General features: G+C 40.8%; 1 protein-coding gene across 1 annotated transcript in view; it reads left to right on the forward strand.

Annotated features, from left to right (window-relative positions):
- ADAMTSL1 (ADAMTS like 1) overlaps positions 1-23,348 on the forward strand; it is a gene marked incomplete at its 5' end in the record, with an annotated part of 247,590 nt that overhangs the window by 110,135 nt on the left and 114,107 nt on the right. Inside the window, 4 exons of the mRNA XM_081319841.1 lie at positions 4,983-5,057; positions 8,802-8,959; positions 14,672-14,783; positions 18,410-18,548. Coding sequence (XP_081175967.1) covers positions 4,983-5,057; positions 8,802-8,959; positions 14,672-14,783; positions 18,410-18,548 — 484 coding nt within the window. The remainder of the gene's footprint in view (positions 1-4,982; positions 5,058-8,801; positions 8,960-14,671; positions 14,784-18,409; positions 18,549-23,348) is intronic.

Consider the following 23,348-nt stretch of genomic DNA (forward strand, 5'->3'; position numbering starts at 1 on the left):
CCTGTTTTTTTTAACCACAGGAACAAGCTAGTTTGGAAGCTGTATTGAATAAAGAGCCCTAGCTGCTTCCTAGACTTGCCCAAATCTATCCCAGGAAATTGGAGCAGCCTCTGGGAGAGGGCTTCATTTTCTGGGGGGGGGGGGGGTTTATAAAAAAAATGTTCCTGTGGCACTCAGCAGGGTCAAATCCAAGCAGGTGACATCAACGGAGATGATTCCAAAAGTGGTAGCCCCAGCCAAGGTCTAGGTATTGAGGAAGGAAACTTCAGACACAGTTCCTTTTGCATCAGAGAGAGCTTGAAACGAGAGATTTAGCCAAGAATATGGTTCCATTCTCGGGACGTTTCGTCTTGAGAATTAATTAACTACTGTGCTGCTTTGTAGAGCTGTGATATATTTGACTGACATGTGATAAGTGATAGCAGGCACTCTGATTCACAAACCATAGTTTAGGACCCCACAGGATGCAAGTACCATGTCAAGCTGTTTCATTGGTGCTTTGGGCTTAGCTGGTTGCGTAAATCCAATTATTGAGGTTTGTGAACAATATTTTATTGCATTTGATTCCACAAGTCATCATTAAAGCAAACCGTAGGTTAATGCATCATGTAAGCTCAAGGAGTGAGACATTAATGGGTCTTGCTCAGAAGCAAATCCCAATATGTTCAGTAGAATTATTATCATGGAAGAGTTCATGAGACAACCAAGTCTCACCTAGGTTGTGAGACTAAACAAAAGAAAGCTGTTTAATCAATGAAAACATGGGAAAGTTGGTGAAGAAAGGAATCAGATTTAAACTGTAGTAGCCATTGAAGAAGACTACAGTCTTGTGTTAATAGAGGACAATCAACGCCTTAAAGTGTTTTCATCCAGGCATACAATAAAGATTCTTATCTCTAATGTAGTTTCTGAGTAGCTTCTGGTGAGTTTGAGTTGAGGAGACCTGTATCTGTGTCAACGTATTGCATATTGCCTTGATTCTCAGAGAATCAAAGGCTAAAGAGCTAAAGAGCTAAAATTCTGGGTAGTGCCCTGTTTCCCTGAAACTAAGACCTAACTAGAAAATAAGCCCTAAGGCGTCTTTTGGAGCAAAAATTAATATAAGACCCGGTCTTATTTTCAGGGAAACCCAGTGTCAGACTTTAGGATAGTCTAGACCAGGGGTAGGCAACCTTGGCTCTTTTATGACTCGTGGACTTCAACTCCCAGAATTCCTGTGCCAGCATGGCTCAGCTTGGAAACCTCTCTCTGTCGCCTTAGCATGGTTGGCTCAGGAATTCTGGGAGTTGAAGTCCACGAGTCATAAAAGAGCCAAGGTTGCCTACCCCTGGTCTAGACAATAATATGACTCAACACCCTGGGCGTAGCTCTACATCTCTACCAGCAGGCATAAAGCAGTAAGAATGGGAGCAATGTTCAACTCTCAAACAGTTTTCCCAGTGACTTTTCTTATAGGAAAGTGGCAAGGAGCGTTGGAATGGCGATCGTGTGACCACGGCAATACAGCAGCACTGAAGCAGTCACAGCTTTGCCAAATTTCAATTCCCCAGGAGTGATAATGTCCCAGGTTTTGGAGGCACCATTTCACCCAGTGGAAGGTTACCAACAACCATACAGCGCCAGTCCTATGGAATCAGCTCCCCCCTGAACTTCGGATGGCCCAAAATCTCCAGTCCTTTCGCCGCGGCCTCAAAACACTCCTTTTCCACCTGGCTGACCTGGACTGACAGGCATTTTAATTATATTTACAATTTTTAATTTATTTTTAATTTTTAATTTTAATTTATTGCACAGATGATTTTAATTTTATTTTTATCTTAATTTCTGTACTTATTATATGTTTTGTTGTTAGCTGCCCTGAGTCCTTCGGGAGATAGGGCGGGATATAAATCCCATTAATAAATAAATTAGTACATTATACAGTTTCCATATCACAGAGTGGAGGTACGTGTATCAAAAGCCACTTTTGACGATATTGAGTTCACTGGAAATTTAAAAAGAAAATAAAGAAAAGTTGTGGTTGTTTGTACTTCAAATGACCTGGACTTTCTATTTTCACAAGTCTCATTCTATTAACTTCTTTTAACCTATTATCAGTGCTTTTTTTGTAAAAGAAAAAGGTGCCGGAACTCACACATGTCATACAACCTGCCTTGCCTACCCTATAAGGTTCCATCCAAAAAAGGTGCCGGAACTCCGTTCTGAGCGTTCTATGAGAAAAAAAGCCCTGCCTATTATTATATTACAAAGAGCAAAAAGGTCTTGCGAACACGTTTTAATATTTGAAAATGGAAAAAATATATTTGCAAAAAAAAAGCATTTTAAAAGGGCACTTCTGTCAGTTTGTGCTTTCATGATAACAGTTTAGAGTGTGGCTATGATTAGCTCTGCGTAAGATAAATACAAAAATGAACTGGCTTCCAGCAAATATTCTTACATCATTATTTTAAACCAGTTTAAAAGATGAAACTAATGAAAGAAGAAATACGTTGAAAGAAAAGTTGAATTCACACTAACCAGGATCAGAAAGCTGATTTTTTTAAAAAAAATAAAAAATAAAATTAATAATAAATACATAAATAAATGGGGGAAAAATGCACTTTGGGGTGGGTATTTCAGAGTTGGCCACTGGTCATACAACATCTGTGTTTATGAGAAACCATTTAGAGAGTGCATGAGTGTTGCAGAAAATATTTAAAAAAAACTAAACCAAAGCCCTAAGAATTTATCCAGAAACATGTGTCTCCCATTGGTCAGTTTAGTGCCTTAAGAGGCTCACAAGCAGCTCATGAGGGGCATGGTCCTAGAACAGGCATGTCAAACTGCTGGCCCATGGGCCAGATGCATCACGCCGAAACCGCGCCCACCCCATTGCCGGGCAATGGAGAAAAAGTCTCGATACATCATGCAACGTTATGTGACGTTACGAGTTTGACATGCCTGTCCTAGAAGTAAGATGTACTTGTCAAAACTAATGGTTAAGTCAGAGATCATACTTGCAAACTAAATATATTATACAGTTATGCAGTGTGTGAAAAACTTGCTTTTATGTATCCGGAATTTTTCATTATTAAATATCATTGAGGACCCTCCAAGAAGGAGGGAAAATAGCTATCTTCCTTCTGTCTCACAGCAACCTTTGGTTTCTATTATTTATTGCTTACTAGAGATTATCACTCAACTGACAAGATCTCTTGGCAGTTTATGCACATCTGCCATTTGTTTCCTGTTGGCAACTTTCCTTTGCAGGAATTGCTGCAACCCCTTAGTTATTAGGTTTTACAATTCCCAGTATGGTGACTAAACTGCTGTTGGTATTTTTTTTTTTATCCGATGGCACTAGAATTAGGTATTGAGACAATGCATTAGCGGTTTTGCTTTTTGACTCAAGTGTGCAATTAAGTATTAGAAAAGGGACACAGAGATGCACATACAACCCACAAATATTTAATGCTATTAAGTATTCTATGGCTGCCTTGATCTTCCAAGGCCTCCCTATCTTAGCAGGGTAAATGGTTATAAACACAGAAGCATAAAGATGGGGAAAGTTAGGAGCCACTAGTTTTTTTATATATATTATTTTTACTTCTTTTTTCTTTACTTTTGCTTTCTGGTTTTTCTTTCTTTATAATACACACAAGCAACATTAAGTAGCAATGCACAGTTGATATCTTAGTATTAAATATTTACTATATAATAAGTCATTTGAGCATTTTGCAGTTGTTTTCAAAGCTCCATTCAGCTCTAGATGTATATTTTAAGCAGACTTAAACTGACGGCCAGTTTGGTTTAGTGGTAAAGGCATCAGGCTATAAAGTGGGAGGTCATGAGTTCAAGTCCTGTGTCTTAGCCATGAAAGCCAACTGGGTGACTTTGGGTGAAACTCTCTCAACCTGCCTCACAGTATTGTTGTTGTTGTGGGGACAATAGACTAGGAAGTAGTATTAGGTAAGTTCACTGCCTTGAGCTATTTTTAACTGCTAAGCTTGTAAGCCGCCCTGAGTCTTCGGAGAAGGGCGGGATATAAATGGAATTAAAATAAATAAAATAAAAATAATAAAGGTGGCATACAAACAAATATTAACAATATTTTAGAAATCATAGTTAACATTGACATAACTCATTTTTTCTTTTTCTTTAAAGGTTTAAGCTATCTAAATCATGTGAGGGTGAATAATCTTTAGACAACACTATATAAATTCTGTTCTATCCAAACAATATAATGCACTACTTGCATGTTTAAAATAATACACTAGAATGTTTAAATTATTTTTGAACTGAAATGAATGAGTAATGGGTAGACTTCCTAAATCTATATTTTGATTTTCAACATACATATTGAATGTATATTTCATATCTGAATCATTGCGCTAAATTGCACAATAGAATCTACTGTCTGAGAAAGGGTGCAAATCCAATTATTTTCCTCTTTTTGCTGTGATGCTTATGTACACCGAGTTTTTACAACTCTCCTGCAGCAAACAGTTCTTTTCATAGATTTATATGAGAGATCCTTCCAGCTCCTCCCTATTTACCTCCACATCATCTCAGTAACATAATCACTGACTTATCTTCACAGCAAATACTTCACTTTAGCCATAGAAAATCATTTTAAATTTTGATTATGTTTCTTCATTTGGAACATTCGTGAACATTCCTTGTGCAAATTCTTGAAGACCAGGAATAGGCGTGAAGAAGGGCTGATGCATTAAGGCGATAAGGGTTGGTTTTACAAGAGACTTTGTTTAATTTAAACAGATTTCCTTGAAAACAAGGCCATTGACTGGGCCTATAAAGCATGCTTGTTTCACATTTAGTTTTTCTTCAGGGTTCATTGGATTTGAATGTTTTTATTTTAAGTGACCAAAGTACGGCTTGCAGTTTTCCCATGGAAATAGTTTTCTCTGCTTGGTTGAGCTTCCTTTGCTTGTTGACCATGTGTGTGTGTTTTTTTTTTGTTCTTTCCTGCCTCCCCAATCCAGTGGATGACACTGTTGTTGTTATTCCCTATGGAAGTCGCCATGTTCGCCTCGTGCTGAAAGGGCCTGATCATTTATGTAAGTAAAAATACACTTGTTATATCGAAATACTTGGAAGTCTAATAACCCTTGGGACTCTGTTTCAAACAAGGCTGTGTCCTTTATTTTAAGGAAATATGAACAACGGGCTACATATCTTTATAAGGAGTCCATATCTGGGCTGCAAAAGTCCAAATGACCATTAGATCCCTCTTTTTGCTTAATTTGTTTTATTTTGCCGTAATTTCTTTGGTTGATTGTTGTGAGCTGCGCAGAAGTATTGGATCAGGCAGCATACAACTTTAAATAATAATAATAATAACAACAACCACAATAATAATAACAATAATAGTACCAGATAGGATAATCCTAATTTATATTAAAGTACAATGTTTTCTAAAACCGCTATCTGATTTTCCACTCAATACGTTAGTCAATGTGCACGTACATAATTTCTGTAAAATGTGTTTTTTGTTGATAAGAATATAATAAAAGCTATGATGATATTTATTGAGCTGAATTATTCATGAATTTAACATTTGTTCTTGTGCTTACCTTTGTTTCATGGAGCCATAGATAAAGGAATCAGCAACCAGATTGTGCTATTAAAGAAATTACCCATAGAAAATAAAAATATGGGAGGAAAAAGGTTGGGAGCTATATTGGTGGGATAGGTCTTCAGTTTACTGAATTAGAATGTGATCAGGCGTTTGTATACAGTAACCATTGACTGAAAGACAAGAAATAATCTAATTGTAAAGCAAAATTGTGGATAAATCTAAGCTTTGTTGGCATTTGAAGTTTGTTCCTCCCACATTGGAGACTCATAAAAACATGCTGATTCCAGAATAAGCTTTTCTTGATATTCTAAGCAATTGCTTTCTAACTTTCCTTTATGCTGCCTATACAGATAAAATGTTGTATGCAAAGTATCTCTTCAAAGTTGCCACGCTTGATTCCTAACCTTGCCTGGCTTCAATACATTACATGCTGCTCTCAGTTTAGACATAGAATTCTGAACATCATGTATATTCAGCAAGTTTCCTATGTCCCTATTTCAGTGGAAGAGTTAAATTGAGTTTTTACTCCAGTTATACTGTTGCATAATTCTACAGCCCTGTACAGAAACTATGCAACATGTAGACATTTTAGATTAGGATATGTCTTTCAGAACTAAAAGGACTACCCAGGCCTTTAGAGACGTAATCATTTGCAGCTGGTTGTCAACTGTAAGTTATGCAATAATAAAACTACAAAAGGGCAAAGAGCTTTTTTTTAAAAAAAAACAACAACAACACTTCCATGCTTCCATAATTGAGGACAGTTTATGATGGATTATATATGGATTATATTCTGTGTGTTCTTGATAAGCCACCTTAGTTACATACATTTGTTCTTTGGTGTAAAATGTGCAATTGTGAACATCTATCGGTAGATTGCAAGTTATAAACTATGAAAAGAGGGAAAATATGTAGTATTTGCCTACAAGATACAACAGTAAGAAATAAATATTATTTTGAGAATGCTTGGCCTGTACTCCTGTGGCTTTTATTTGCGATGCATGCTGTTTCTCAGACTAATAAACACTATTACTTTGGTGCTTTGCTGCCAGTGGAATTAAGGAGAGCAGAAGAGAAAGGCATTTAAGAAACCAGGGTCTAGAAATACAGGAGAGGGAACAAGTACTTTCCACTGGATTAGGGCAGGATTTTTGTCCTGATGCTGTCTGTTACTTTTAACCCTGGATTTAGCCACAGAATAAGGTTATGTTGTACTGTAGTTGTATTATGAAGCACAAGTCTCTGTGTAGAACTATCAGAGTTGAGCTGCCATAATCCAAACTACTATTAGTTAGCTAGAAAGACTCTTAGGGACACATTCAGTGCTGTAGGGTAGAATTTAAATTAGAAATAGAAATTAAACTCCAATAAGTCTTGAAACAGAGAACCAGTTTAACCATTGAAATCATAGCTGGAAGGTTCTGTATGTGTTTAGATTTTTTTTTTTCCTTCCATTCAATCATGTGTGCTTCTCAGACACTGCCTGGACAAATTCCTGCAGTTTCCTTGGAAAAGTTTTTCAGATGTAGTTTGCCATTGCCTCCTTCCCAAGGCTGAGAGAAAGTGGCTGGCCCAAGGTCACCCAGCCGGCTATTTGCCCTAAGCAGAACTAAAACTTTCAGTCTCTATTTCTAGCGTGATGCTTAACCATTACACCAAACCTGGCTCTCTGCTTCGATAATAATTCTTCCCTATTCACTTCACGTTCCCCTAAGTAGATAGCAATGGTGATGAGATAAGGGAAAGAGCAAACGTATTAAATACGGCATTACATATGTCCGTAGGCTTTTGCGAGAAGAGAAGAGAGATAGTGTGCAGGATTAAAATGGAGTGCAAAGGCAAAATGAACCATATCTGAGGCACCACTTTGAGTAAGTTACGTGTTCGGAAAGTATATATATAGCAACGAGTGTAGTCCTAGAAGCGGGCAGAATACACATCACAGAGATCACCATCTTGCTAAATGCTTCGGGGAAAATATGCTCCTGCGGCAAGCAGTGAGTACTTTATTATACTGATCTTGGATAAATCTTGACAATGTCAACTTCCAAAATAAAAATATAAAGCCTAGAGAAAAACAAGCCTCCCGGGTGTCCAAAAATTGCATAAGCATTTTCCCATGATTTTCTAAGGCTTCAGAGGCCCTGTAAAAGGCAGAGCGCTCTCATGTGCAATTTCCAGAGGGTCTGGAGAGGCCACATTTTTCCAGGTGTGTGTATGTGAGAGACACACCATCAGAGTCAAGGTAGGCATTTTCTGAATTCTTGGCGCACTGAGCCCCAAAGGCTTGCCATCACTGGGCTAAGAGCACTGATTTCTGGAAAAGTTTTCACAGAAAGAATATGCCATTACATGTAGTGTCAGGTTTATTACAGCCAGAAGATCCGACTGTGTTTCTACATTTCATCATGACATCTCATTTTTACATCTCACAAATGCATGGTTTGTATAAATCATAAATCTGTGATTCCACTTTAGAATAATCTCTCCAGCATAATATTCAAAAAAAAGTGTATGTGAGTATGCTCTATCCAAAACAGCCACTGTCATTTCTGTGTTCTTCTCTTAACCCATGCATTTCCAGGCTCTCACAACTGGATGGGGTAGCAATTCAATCTCAGTCCAAGTAAAGGGTGGTGCTCGTGAATCCCTTAAGTATCCTTCGATTAACTGATATAGGATTGTGAGTGCTTTTTGTAAAATGGAAAATGACATTTGAACCACTGTGGATGACATGAATGAATGAACATATAGTATATGTCTATACCAGGGCTCTTCAAACTTGGCCCTTTTATGACTCGTGGACTTCAAGTCCCAGAATTCCTCAGCCAGCGTGCCTGGCTGAGGAATTCTGGGAGTTGAAGTCCACGAGTCATAAAAGGGCCAAGTTTGAAGAGCCCTGGTCTATACTGTATTGAGTGTGGGGCTACCATTCTCTCTTCTGCATGGCTAAGTCTAGAGAAATTGACACACCAGTACAAATGTTAGCTCTGATGGAAATAGTTCTGTCTTGCACAATACAATAGATTAGTAGATTAGATGGAAGCGAAGTGGAAAACCAGAGAGAATGGGATAAAGTAAAATGGATGAAGCATTAATAATATCCTCAATTAAATTCAAATAAATAATGCATTATATACCTGGTGTTTTGCCTGAGGGCTTTATTTCTTTATGCCAAGGAAAACGATTGTAAGTGACTCTTCGATGTGCTTCTATTTGTCAGATCTAGAAACCAAAACTCTACAAGGTGTGAAAGGTGAAAACAGCCTCAGCTTCACCGGATCCTTCATTGTGGATAATTCTTCTGTGGAGTTTCAGAAATTTGCAGACAAAGAGATATTGAGAATATCTGGCCCTCTCACTGCCGATTTCACTGTAAAGGTGAGAAGCTTTGAACAACTGACCAACAATAGTACTTTGTAATACTTATGCCTGCTTTGGGGCAAGGATGCTTATGACATTGTCTCCACTGTACTGTAACAGTTCAAGACTTACGTTTCTCCTGCAAGTAGCATGTTCTATTCCATGACATTTACAACTACAGGCAGTCCTTGACATGACAATTGAGCCCCAACTTTCTGTTGCGACGTGAGACATTTGTTAAGTGACCTTTGCCACCTTTTACAACCTTTTTTGCCACAATTGTTAAGCAAATCACTTGCCACTGCAGTTAAATTAGTAACCGGGTTGTTATGTGAATCTGGCTTCCCCATTGACTTTATTATTATTATTATTAAATTTTTATACCGCCCTTCTCCCGAAGGACTCAGGGCGGTGTACAGGGCAATAAATATCAAAATATGAATACAAAAGTTAAAAGAAGTTAAAAAGAATTAAATAGTTATGACTTTGCTTGTCAGAAGGTTGCAAAAGGGGACACTACAACCATCATAAATATGAGCCAGTTGCCAAACGTCTGAATTTGGATCAGGCGAACACGGAGACGCTGCAACAGTCATAAAGTGAGAAAAACGGTTATAAATCACTTTTTTTCAGTGCCATTGTAACTTTGGTCACTAAATGAATGGCTGTAATTTGAGGACTACCTGTATATGGGAAATGCAGTACTTCCTGAATTATTGCAAGTAACATAGTCCATAAGCGGATATGCTGCATTAAATCTTCACATAATATTAGACTTCTGCTCTTTGCCTCCCCCCCCCATCCCCCTTTTCAGAACAACTACAGGAGAATAATTCGGGAAATCCTCTTGAACTGCTAAAGAAATGAGCAGAATTAAGCTCTGCAGTTTGTTACAGTGAGCAAACCAGCTTCGGATGAGAAATCAGCAGATAGCTTAGAAGCTCTGTTTTGGGTAGAACTGGCAGTAAGAATCAAATTATTTCTCCCCACTAATGTTTTCTTCTCATTAATTTTCTCTTATTCTTCCAAGTAATTGAAAACACATTGCTGAAAGTAAAATACATATACTATAGAGAGGCTAAGAGGCACAGTGGAATGTACGCCTTTGAGATTTAACAAGATAATAAAACATTTTGGAGCAGATGGAAGTGGGTCAAGAAGGGCCTGGAGATTTTAAGATACAAGCTGTACAATCTATATCAGGTTTCAGGGTGTCATAATTTTTCAGCGAGGACTCCCAACAAAAATGGTTTGATGCCATGATCATTAACGGATAGACATATAGGTTATGCTGCAAAGGGGATAGGTCAGGGGTAGGCAACCTCGGCTCTTTTATGACTCATGGACTTCAACTCCCAGAATTCCTGAGTCAGCTGACTCAGGAATTCTGGGAGTTGAAGTCCATGAGTCATAAAAGAGCCGAGGTTGCCTACCCCTGGGATAGGTGATGGACACTGGTTATTCTGGATCGAAGCTGTTGTACTTTAATTAATCTCTTGTAAGACTTCTATGGTCTATGTAAGCAGATATAATTAACCTTAACAGGTCTCTCCAGATAGTTTTGAACTCATAGAAAACACCTTTTATCTTATAGAAATACCTTTATTGCATGCAAGGTCGAATACAGTGGGTGGATGCATTCAGATGACATTTGTACAGCATTTCCAAGATATTCCTGAGGTGTCTCCAAGGATAGAAGATGATAATGCTCCCAGGGTCTGCATATTGGGACCCCATGTTTTCTGCTAATGAAGCATGGCTCTCTAGGGAAAAAGGAGGAGGAAGTCCATCCCAGAAAGGGAAGGGGAAAGGAAATACGTCATAGGGTAGGAGGGTCTGACTGCCCACATTGTGATCTCTCCACACAGCCACGTGGTGGCAGCACACTGGTGGTTTCACTGCTACATGATTTAGACACCAGGACCAAGACCGTTGGAGTTTCTGTCTTCCAGTTTAACTCCAGCTTCCTTGGCAGGTCCGTAATTGAGCAACACAGAAGCTTTTATTCCATCATAAGGTGAAGACAAGGCAGGAAATCCTCTTCACCTGCAAGTCGTGGGTCGACCAAAAAGGTTTCAATCCATCCCCCTCTTCAGCTAGTCTTGGCCTACTTGTGTGAAGCCAAGTGAATGAGAATGTGTAATTAGACAAATAAACTTATCTTTTGGGAAATTAGATTGACTGGCAAGGTAGTTAATTGGGTAGCTAATCAGTGATTGGATACGTAATTAATTGGTTAGTTTGTATTTGCAAATCAGGAATAAAATGGATAAATATTATAAGGGCTGAGTGCCCTTAAATGATGGCCTATTTCTTTTTCTCTGTGATGATTTTCAAGTAAAAAGGGTATGGATAACTTTTGGTTGTTCCCCTTACATTTCCAATGCCAACTTTGTTGCTCAAAAGATTTTGCCATATTTCTAGAGCAGATATGGATTGAGATGGATATGGATTCAGCAGAAGAATCACCATTAGCTATCGCCCATTCTATTTATCTTGCTCTGCTGGGCTGAATTGTATGGATTTTACAAATCCAGATAGCTGCAGTTGAATCTGGATGCTACTTTTTATTTACATCCATTTTGGTCTGTGCTTCCATAGGAGATATACTGCTTAGCCTGTTTCAGTTGCTTGATGAAATGGCCTATGTTGAACGCAGTAAGAGAGGGAGAACATTTCTGATAATTTTCCTAAATATCTCAAATGTTTGGTGGTAAATTAACCATGATGCCTTTTTGGATCATCTGGCAAGATTAGGCCTTGAAGATGCTGTTTTGTAGCAATTTTTATCTTTCCTAGGTGTGCAGAAGGGACGCGGTGGCTCAGTGGGTTAGGACGCTGAGCTTGTCGATCAGAAGGTCGGCAGTTTGGCAGGTCAAATCCCAAGTGCCGCGTAACAGAGTGAGCCCCTGTTACTCGTCCCAGCTTCTGCCAACCTAGCAGTTCGAAAGCACATAAAAATGCAAGTAGAAAAATAGGGACCACTACGGTGGGAAGGTAACAGCGTTCCGTGCGCCTTTGGCATTTAGTCATGCCGGCCACATGACCACGGAGACGTCCTCGGACAAGCGCTGGCTCTTCGGCTTTGAAACGGAGATGAGCACCGGCCCCTAAAGTTGGAAACGACTAGCATGCTTGTGCGGAGGAACCTTTACCTTTAGGTGTGCAGCCTGTTCTTCAAACCCGAAGCAGATGTCCTGAGAACATCCTTAGGCTTTCCACTTTTCCTCCAAGCTGTTCAATGTTAGTCAAAGCTTTAGAATGGAGTTGAGTTGAGAATGAATAAAGATTTAACTTTAAAGTCCTCTCTGATTCAGCTCTTGTTCTTATAATCTGAAAAATCTGGATGGCTATTGATTACTTATTCCTCAGTTAGGAAATGTTGCCTGATTTATGGGTCAATTTGTTCAAGGTGACTTCCTAAGTTTCTGTCACTCAGGGACCTATTTTCATATCTTCTGTGGGGATGTTACTTATTTACAAGTCAGCATGACATTTAATCAAAGTTTACAGCTATTAATTCAAAAGGAATGTAAGGAGTGGCCTATGCCTTCCAGTATTTAGTATTCCCCAAAATATGATAAATTATGTAGAAACAAAGAGGAGGACATTGAATGCTTCAGGATTTTTAGGATTATATATTGTGGTCATGTTTTTATACCAAAGAATCAATGAAAGGGAATCTAGGCACATTGTTTAGTTAAAAACATTAGGCAACAATTCATAACTAATACTATTCACTCTTATTCTTGGTTTGGCTTTTGGGGTAGTTTAAATTTCTAAATAAGAGCAAAGATAGCCAAAAATGTTTGGTGTAAGTAGGAAATGTGAGTAATCCGGTTCAGAATCAGCTGGTCAAAATCTGATATCACACCCACTCCCACACTGCAGACACCAAAGTTCTGTCAAGTTTGTAATCATTATATTCCATCCCATGTATCCTTTTTTGAAACAATAAACATCAGTATGTTGATTCCTTTCCCCTCCTTTGCCCAGTAATGTTATTTTTTTCCATCTGTGATTAATTGCAACATATATACCCACCCGAGAGTAGTAGATGCTATATGTATAATTTCTTATTTCGTTTGAAAGAAAGATCTGCATCTGTCTTTTTTCCATGTCAGAGAAGACAGATAATCAAGCAGACAACACAACGAAAATCCTTGGGGAGACAGGTTGTTATGTCTTCCTGACTTTTGATGTGGAATTTCCCAACCCCTTCTCCTAGGCCCCATGTAATCTCTCTTCTAATTTATTATGCTCGGCCTGGGATGTCACAAACATGAAAATTTTTAAGGTTCAGGCAACACAATTGATAGTATTCTTTTTTTTCCCCTTTATCTTTTCTGTTTAGTTAGCATTTTCCCCTCCCATGCTGCTGTTAATCCGCATTCATACTGGAAATTTCAAAGAGCTAGGAGCGTTGACAGCATGTACATCTCCCTGGATTCACTGTACTTTTCTGTCATTCCAAATCCATGGGTGATTCATGTACTTCTGTCTTATGCAAAGGATTAGAAACCTTTGCTGAGCAAAATGGTAGTTATCCATACAAGAGGCCTCCTCCAATGCGTAGGAAACATGTAATGTTTCAGCTGCAGTTCCTTTTCTCCTTCTGGGAATATATATCACTATTAACTTGATTAAAAGAAAGCTTTGGGCTCCCATCAACAGACTTAAAACTTTTATATCCTTCAATGTGTCTCTCAAGCACTTCTGTCTTCCTCTTTTAGGACCTCTTGCGTTTTTGCAACCTATGGATTTTGTGGTTGTGTTTCTCTTCTGTTTTGGGAGGAAAAAAATAATGCTATTTTTTTCTCTGTCGGTTTCCTTTTTTCTGGTTTATTTACTTGCTTGTTTGAACAGTAGAATGGGTTTTGAACCAAGGGAATAAGCACAGGAACTTGGTTTATATAGATACAAATCCTGTTAGCTCGGTATTATCTACATGAGCCTTTCCCAAATCCATGCAAGGGCAAAACCCACATTGGTTGGAAATCTTAGGCCTCTTGTTTCCAATGCATATACATCAGTTTGTAAATATTTGTCCTGCATTGACCAGCAGAAGTTTCTCATGTAACTGTAAGTAAATCTTTCATGAAAGTCTTTTTTTTCAGCCCGGTCTTGACAACCTACGGTCCACATCTTTGCTTTTGGCTCTGATGGCTTTCCTCGAGTGCACTTTGCCAAAACAGCTTTTAGAAAAGTATTAATTCTCTTTAGGATAGCATTAGGAAGCTGACCATTGTTTAGATTATCAGATGTTTAGATGTTCAGATGTTTTCATTTGCTTAATTATTTATCTGGAATAATCATCCTATTTTAAGAGATAATATTGTTCTGGAGTAATGATTCTATGGCCCAAAAACAGAAGAGGCCAACCAATTACGGTAAAAATTTATTACCCATGATAACCTAGGACCCACCCTGCAAGACAAATGACAGGACTAAAAAGATTACCGTATTCATAACTTTAAAGGCAAGTATTACACTGCACATCTGTTTAAATATTTAATTGCCATTTCTCTATTTGGAAGCCACTTGGCACCAAAGAGTGTTTAATTTATGCTTCTTGATACAGAAGTTGCTTATCCGAAAATAATGGTGGAGGACTTTCACTTATTACAATGTAATTACATGTCGCTAAGATAATATGTTTTAGAAACCGTTGTTCTAATTATACGGGAATTGCAGACTAATAACTTTACCTGTAGCTTTTCTTCTTTTCAGATTCATTACGTTGGTGCTGCCGACAGTACAGTTCAGTTTATTTTCTATCAACCTATTATCCACCGTTGGAGAGAAACTGATTTTTTTCCTTGTTCTGTATCCTGTGGTGGAGGTAATGAATGATAACACTGTTTTCCGCACTGCAGTTCTAAAAAGCACTGATATACATCATCAATTTTGTTTTTTATTTTTTTTATAAAAATTCCTTCCTTCCTTCCTTCCTTCCTTCCTTCCTTCCTTCCTTCCTTCCTTCCTTCCTTCCTTCCTTTTATTTTTGGTTGTAAATATTTGTACAGCTGTGGAATATTTGAAGATGTGGAAGTGCTGATTTGTCTTTAATTACCACATGTACAGTACAATGCAGCGACCTCCAGAAAGGTCTTTGAAGAAAAAGTTCTCATATCTCATTTTTAGCCTGCTCTTTTTAAAACAAATTGTATTTTTCTAAAGGCCAAGATTATAGGTATCTATAATCCCTAAGTTTTAATATCACTATCCATTTATCTTGATTTGTTCCCTTATTCACAGCCTGTCTATCTTTTCCTAATTATGCCACATTTATACAATACTGATGACAATTTAAAAGTATAGTTCCTTAAATAATTGTCATATACTCAGATTTTCTGTGGTGAAAGGGGAGCTGAAGTCATGCATTTTGTTTTAATTTTTTTAAAAAAATTATTTCCTAATTGCTACCTAGTTTAATAAGGAGAATACATAAGCCCAAGAAGGACAGAAGAGGTAATATACCCCCAGGGTCAGGGGGTGGTTTATAATATGGATAGAGCTGTGCAAAGAACAGGTTCATGGTTTGGAACTGCCCTTTGACCTTTGATCGCTCTGGATCTTCAGATGAAAAATGAGGGTGGCAAGGCAGTACATCTGGTACATGCATTGTTATTATTTGGAGTTGGTTTGATCTGGCTGAAAAGTTTTTAAAAACCATCCCATAGTTCAGGCACGTCAAACTCGTGACGTCAGGTGACTTCGCATGACGTATTGGGACCTTTTCCCCATTGCCAGCAATGGGGAAGGCGCGGTTTTGGCATGACGCATCCCGCCCGCGGGCCGGCAGTTTGACATGCCTGCAGCATAGTTGAATTTCGCTGCCCAGGTAGCATAGCTATCATTTTATCGAGGCAAAAAGTTGTTTTACTGATCCTGTACTATATTCATTGTCAGACCTGTTGCCATACGTTAAATAAATAAATAAGTTGTCAGACCTGTAGCTGGCTTAAAGCATGACATCCAAGTTATTAGTTCTCCTAAATCAAACGAAGGGGGAAAGGTTAATAACTTTTGGTGCATACAGAGCACTATATCTAATGACTTCTTAGTGCACTTGAAAGCCTATGGTTTGACCTTTCCACCGAAGGCATAATAATTTTTGAGGACTCCATTTCACTCTAGTAATTGTCACCACGGCTCATAAATAAAGCCTCACGGGGAGCTATCCAGCCTTTGTGGTCAAGAAGAGCAGCACCTTCTCTGCAGAAAAGACAATTGGCTTCTGGTAATTGAAACGAGATAACCACAGCTGATACTCCCATATAGGAAATTAGAGATGGGAAATGAGAAAAATGCACAGAAGGAGGCTTCCATTGAAGAATGCAAAGCTGGCCTTCAAGGGAAAAGATAAATCACCCAGAACTTATGAGTAGCTAGAGAGATCTTGTGCTTTCTTTTTTATTTCTTTATTGTGTTCATTTTCTATCCTCACTCTTAGAAGTCCAAGATTTGTATAGGGGGGGGGGGGGGAAGAAGCAATCTGGTGCATTAAATCACTAAAAGAGAAGCATAAAATATCACATGGCGTGAGTTAAGTAGAAGCAAGGAATCATCTTTCATATACAGACAAGCACAGCCAAATTACAAGCGACGCCACTTCTACCAACTGCAAACAGAATTCATCAACTTTGAATGATAATTTATGTGCATTTGATTTACCTTTCAGTTATGCATCTGAAGTTAAAGATATGTAATACAGTATATGATATTCGAATTGTATTCTTAAGATGTATATTCAGGTATGAACCTACTCAGGGGTAGTCAACCTCGGCTCTTTTATGACTCATGGACTTCAACTCCCAGAATTCCTGAGCCAGCATGACTCAGCTTGGAAACCTCTCCCTTTTCCCTCAGCATGGCTGGCTCAGGAATTCTGGGAGTTGAAGTCCATGAGTCATAAAAGAGCCGAGGTTGACTACTCCTGTACTAGGTGAACAGTCACAGAGCCATCTTATTGATAATGGATGGAAACTGATCCAGCGTTGTGCAGTAAAATAGACTTAAGATACATAGTAAAACAATGAAAACACCAATAACTAGCTAACTGTGTGTGAGAGAGATGATTTGTATCCCTTTGTGTGTGTGTGTGTGTGTGTGTGTGTGTTTGTTCGTGTGTCCATATGTGTGTGTTACATACACTAGTTCATGTAACACAACCCTACCTACAATGGCCCTTAGCTTCCACAAAAGTTTTAAAGTATCATTTCCCTGAGCTGGAACACTGCCATCACTGTTTGTTCTCTTCTCTGATAACATTTAAAAAAAATTGTTTATTTTTTATTTTAAGTTGTTTTTATAAGAAAAAAACACTATGTAAAAATCACTATGGAAATTGTACATTGGCTATAAATCAACATGCTTTTAATTGTATGATCCAGGCTAATGAGATATCTTATGCTAGCAGATACGGTGATGCTTAGAAGGTGTATGTGCTGTGTTTCAGTTTTGCATTACAAACCATAAATGACATTTCTTGTAGGAATGTTACTATTCCAAATTTTAATCAGTCTCTCCATCTACATAATACTAACGCTCTCCTATCCGTTTGTAACCTGTAGTTAGCCCAAATGGTGCATCAGAGCACAAACATTTTTGAATCAAGATGCCTGAAACCTGCATGTCAGGCATGTCAAACTGCCAGCCTGCGGGCTGGATGCATCATTTATTTATTTATTTTATTTATTTTATTACATTTATATACCGCCCTTTCCCGAAGGACTCAGGGCGGTTTACAGGGTAATTAAAAACCAAAATACAAAAGTTAAAAACAAGTTTAAAAAAATTAAATTTATCCCTGTATAAGTAAAACCCCAGTTAAAAAGATTAATCCTCAGCCTGGGCCAGAGAGCTCGAAGAGCCAGGTCTTCAGGTCCCGGCGGAATGAACGGAGGTCGGGGGCAGTCCTCAGCTCCACTGGCAGCTGGTTCCAAAGGGCAGGTTTCATACTGAAACCATGCATACCCCATTGCCGGCAATGGGGGAAAAATTCCGATACGTTGAGCAACGTCACGTGACGTCGCGGGTTTGACATGCCTGTGCTAACTGAAAGTATGCAAAATCTAGGGCCCATTATTCCTGTGTCGAAATACGAAGGGTTCTCCTACCAGTTGTATTCGCAAAACTGTTGGCTGCCGTAGCTTCGCCAGAGTCAGTTGCCATCACCTGAGTGTGATTTCCAATGCTCCCTGCTAGTTTCCCGCAATCAAAGTCAATGGAGAAGCCTGCAGGAAGCTGAAAGGTACCCTCCCCCCCACACACTGCTTTTTTTGGTCCACCTGTGGTCATTCTGTTTCTCTGTTTGGGTAAGGAAATATCTCTGAAAGAATGACCCAGTGGGTTGCCTAGTGTGACCTAACTGTTATTCAGATCCGCAGATGATACTTGCTTGTTGATGTGGAACTACATAGCTGTCTTTTATCTTTACTCCGTCTGAATTTTTTTTCCCCAAAGGTTATCAGCTTACATCTGCTGAATGCTATGATCTGAGAAGCAGTCGAGTGGTAGCTGATCAGTATTGCCACTATTACCCTGAAAACATCAAGCCCAAGCCGAAACTTCAAGAGTGCAACCTAGATCCTTGTCCAGCAAGGTACATCAGTTAGCAATTTGGAGACACGGTTTATTTTATACTGAAATACTAGCAGGTTAATTATTTTCTTTTTTAAACTTTTCAGAGCTTTGTTAAGATTCTTTAGTAGAACGTGGATAGAATGTTTTGTGTTACCTTTGGTCAGCAACAACAACAACAACAACAAAAGTGTCTCGCTAATCAGTATTTCCTCAGCTAGCAAACGTCTCTAAAGCTTCAGAAAACTTATCTGGCATAACGTAAAAAAAGGAATTGAGGTCAGCCGGGTTCTTTTTTAATGGGATCGTTTTTGAATGAACATTCAGATATTTAATTTTTTAATCATGTTAGGAGTACAGCCTTGTCCTTGACTTACAACAGTCCCAGTGGTGGGATTCAAGTATGTGAACAACCAGTTCTCTGTGTGGATGCCACTTCCGGAAGTCCGTTCTGGGCCTGGGCAACAAAAAATTAGCTACCGGTTCTGCCGAACTGGTGCGAACCGGCAGAATCCCACCACTGAACAGTCCACTTAGTGCTGTTCAACAGAACAGAAAAAAAAGTGACTTATGACCATTTTTCACACTTAACAACCGTTGTGCCATTCCCATGGTCACCTGATCAAAATTCAGAGGCTTGGCAACTGAATCAGATTTCTGACAATTACAGCGTCCCAGGATCACCTGATCACTTTTTGCGACCTTCTGACAAGCAAAATCAATGGGGAAGCCAGATTCACTTAACAATCCTGTTACTAAATGAAACCACTGCAGTGATTCACTTAACAAATGTGGCAAGAAAAGTCGTACAGTGGAGCAAAGCTCATGTAACAAATACCTTGTTTAGCAACAGAAATGTTGGGCTCAGTTGTTGTAAGTTGAGCACTACCTGTAAAGTCATAATAACTTAGAAGATGAACTAAGCCAGCTAATTCACAGATTATACAATAGCAGGAGAGATTGAAAAGGTAACATTTTCTATTTTAAAAATATCTTAGTACACTTTGTAATCGTATTTTATATTGAAATTTCAGCTTAAAAGTTGAACTAAAAAGGAAAGGAAAAAAAATAGAACAATATGGAAAGAGTGCAAACAGGAGAAATGTAAACTGAAGGCACTATTGGATCCAAGCATGAGCCAAGAATAGTAGCCACAGATAATAGGCGTCCGTCGATCGGCAGATCCGCTTTTAAACTAGATTAGATGTCGGGCTGGATTTCTGTAGCGTTCGTGGACGCAACCATGCGGTTCCTCTTGGCAACAGTAGGGGTGGCTGACCATTACTGCCTTCTGGGAAGCTTCAGCCACTCCCTCGCTTGGACCCCACCCCGGGGGCTTCCTAGTGGTCCCCCTTCCCAGTTTGGCTGGGGCTCAGCCAGAGTTGTAGCTGCCATTATAAAAGGTAAAGGTTCCCCCGCACATGCGTGCTAGTCGTTTCCGACTCTAGGGGCCGGTGCTCATCTCCGTTTCATAGCCGAAGAGCCAGCGTTTGTCCGAGGACGTCTCCGTGGTCATGTGGCCGGCATGACTAGACGCCAAAGGCGCACGGAACGCTGTTACCTTCCCACCGGAGTGGTCCCTATTTTTCTACTTGCATTTTTACGTGCTTTCGAACTGCTAGGTGGGCAGAAGCTGGGACGAGTAACAGGCGCTCACTCTGTTACGCGGCACTCGGGATTCGACCCGCCAAACTGCCGACCTTCTGATCGACAAGCTCAGCGTCCTAACCCACTGAGCCACCGCGTCCCTTAGCTGCCATTATATGGGGTAGCATTTACATAGCTATGGAGCAGGGGGTCTTCAAACCTGGCCCTTTTATGCCTTGTGGACTTCAACTCCTTGGTGGAGTAGTGGGCTAATGCCTCCTTAAGTAACACCAGCTGCCTGCAATTAGTGCAGGTTCGCATCCCACCAGGCTCAAGGTTGACTCAGCCTTCCATCCTTCCGAGGTAGGTAAAATGAGGACCCAGATTGTTGGGGGCAATGAGCTGACTTTGTAATAATGCCGCTTGGGGTGTGTGTGAAAGCCCTAATAAGCAGGCATATACATAGAATGAAGGCTACTGCTAAGCTTGTAAGCCGCCCTGAGTCTTCGGAGAAGGGCGGGATATAAATGGAATATATATATATATATATATATATATATATATATATATATATATATATATATATATATAGAGAGAGAGAGAGAGAGAGAGAGAGAGAGAGAGAGAGAGAGAGAGAGAGAGAGAGAGGATGAACAGAGCAGTGTGAATAGTTTTGTTTTCTGCAGTCTCACAGAAAGAAGTTCCTGTGGCCTATAGAAAATATGTAGCATTCCATATAAGCCTCACACAGCACTGGACTGTCTGGGAGGAAAAAAAATTATATCATGTACAAGACTTGGTTAGAGTACAGATACGATCCACGCTCTGAATTCTGAACAAGTCTGATAATTAGAAGAATTGGAGCCCACGTACTGTATTTGCCCATCAACACCTTGCTCTCCAAAAGAGATCAAAGCAGGGGTAGATAATCCCTGTTGTCGTTATTGTTATAACAGATGACTCACATATTCCATTTATTTCTGAGAATTTATCTTGTTAATTTCCGATTGAATTTTGTACACAGGCTTGATCGTTCAAAGGAAGACGTGTTGAGAGATAGGTAGCTGCATGGCGCAGGCTAATTAAGAGAAGGGGAGAGAGAGAGAGAGAGAGATCAAAAAATCCTTCTGAACAGAGGCTAGGAGTAATACACCACAGATCTGTGTGGCTGAGAAGGATCCCGGGTGTGCAGGGTAGTTGGCGGAGAGTGGACAGTGAGGATTGTTGTTGTTGTTAGTTGCGAAGTCGTGTCCAACCCATCGCGGTGAGGATACAGTGAGGATACAGCAGTGTAAACAACAACAACAAAAAAAAAACAAATTACATGTCCATACAAATCAAAATGGCACTGATTGGCATTAAAAAGGGAGGCATTATGAACCTTTTAAAAGCACAAAGGCAATGTGCTTGATAAAGACCTGTCCGACCTTTGCCGACACAGTTCCAGTTTATGATGAGATAGCAGATGCAGAATCTTGTAGCTAAGGAAATCTCTTCCTCTTCAATATGTTTATGACAACAGCTTGCCCCTTGCATTGGAGAGATGATTGTAATGGCGCCGTTATGGTTTGGGATGGCTAAAGATAATTTAATGTTAGAAAGATACGGATGCAGTAGTGCAGGCTAACCCGCTGCTCGCTCCAGGAGTTCAATTCTGACTGGCTCAAGGTTGACTCAGCTTTCCATGCTCTCTGAGGTCATTAAAATGAGGAGCCAGATTGTTGGGGGCAATAGGCTGACTCTGTAAACTGCTGAGAGAGGGCTGTAAAGCACTGTGAAGTGGTATATAAGTTTATGTGCTATTGCTACATAATCTCAAACCTCGTCCGGAGAGCAGGAGATTCAAGCAACCGAGACGAGAGCTGAGTGTTCCAAAACGGTTTATTAAGCAAAAGCAAACGATCTTCAAACGGAACAAAGCCAGCGTTGGCTGCTACCCGCATCCAACGCTGTTAAATACACATTGCATGTACACACCCACGCCCCACCCAGCCGCACCCACTTCCGCCCATCCCCTACTTAACTCCCGTTTCTCCCAAACACCTCCCTTTGCAACACGCCCCGCCACCCGGCACCCTCTACCTCCCAGGTGAGTCTCCTCGCGAACGCTCGTCCCGTCGCCGCTAGTCACCACCCCCACACCCGTCCCTGATCCCGGCACCTTCCCTCCTGTTGCACACACAGCTTTACCCTGCTGCTTGGCCCCCCTTCGCAAGGCTGGCAAGCCCCCAGTCCTCTTAGTTTGTAAACGGGCTCCGCTGCCGTGGGCCCCGCCCGCCAGTGCCGCAAGGGCCGTTTCCCTATCTGGTTCGGGCCCATGGTCCTGTGAGGCTACCGTAGCCGGCAGGACGAAGCTGAGCCCAGGACCCTGCGAGGCCACCGTAGCCGGCAGGGCGGGGCCGGGCTGCACGACGCGCGTGCGCACTGTCGGGGCTTCAGCCGGCTCGGCGTTCACGCGTGGAGGCCGTTGTCGCTGCCGCAGCCGTTGGGCCCGAGCCCGAGGAGCAGGTGAAGCCGGCGGCCGTTGGGGCGTTCTCTCGGCCCGAGCCCCAGGAGCAGATGAAACCGGCGCCGGTGAGTGTCACGCCCGTGGCGCCGCTGGGCGTCGAGCCCGCGGGGCGCGACATGCTGCCCCTCCTACCAGGGCCCCTCCTGCAGGGGAAGACATAAGAGGTAAGCAATCGTCCACCCTGTCCGCGGTGTTCCCCCGTCCTCCCCTCGGCTTACCAGGGTGCAACTGGTGAAATGCCCGCACCAGCCGAGGAGCATGAACATCTGCGTCCCCTACCCATGTCGCTTCCTCCACAGGATATCCCTTCCACCTGATTAGGTACTGGACACCCCCCCTATGGACCCTGGAGTCAAGGATCTCTTGGACCTCATAATGGTCGCCATGGGTGGGCCCAGGCCCACCCTCCCCCACTGCCGTTGAGGCTGTGGTGGCAGGCTTCAGTAGGCTACTGTGGAACACTGGGTGAAGTTTGCCTAGAATCTTCGGTAGTCGTAGCCGTACTGTTACGGGGTTAATTACCTGTACCACCCGGAATGGCCCGATGTATTTGGGCCCTAGCTTTTTACAGGGAACATGGCCACGTAGATATTTGGTAGACAGGTAGACCAAGTCCCCCACCTTCGGGACTGCGAACGCTTTTCGTTTCCTATCAGCCTGCTCCTTATACGTTACCGCAGCCCGCTCCAGCGCTTTTTTCACCGCACCCCAGGTCTCCTCAATCTG

The sequence above is a fragment of the Vipera berus genome (genome assembly GCF_964194415.1).
Source record: "Vipera berus genome assembly, chromosome: 2".
NCBI classification, from domain to species: domain Eukaryota; kingdom Metazoa; phylum Chordata; class Lepidosauria; order Squamata; family Viperidae; genus Vipera; species Vipera berus.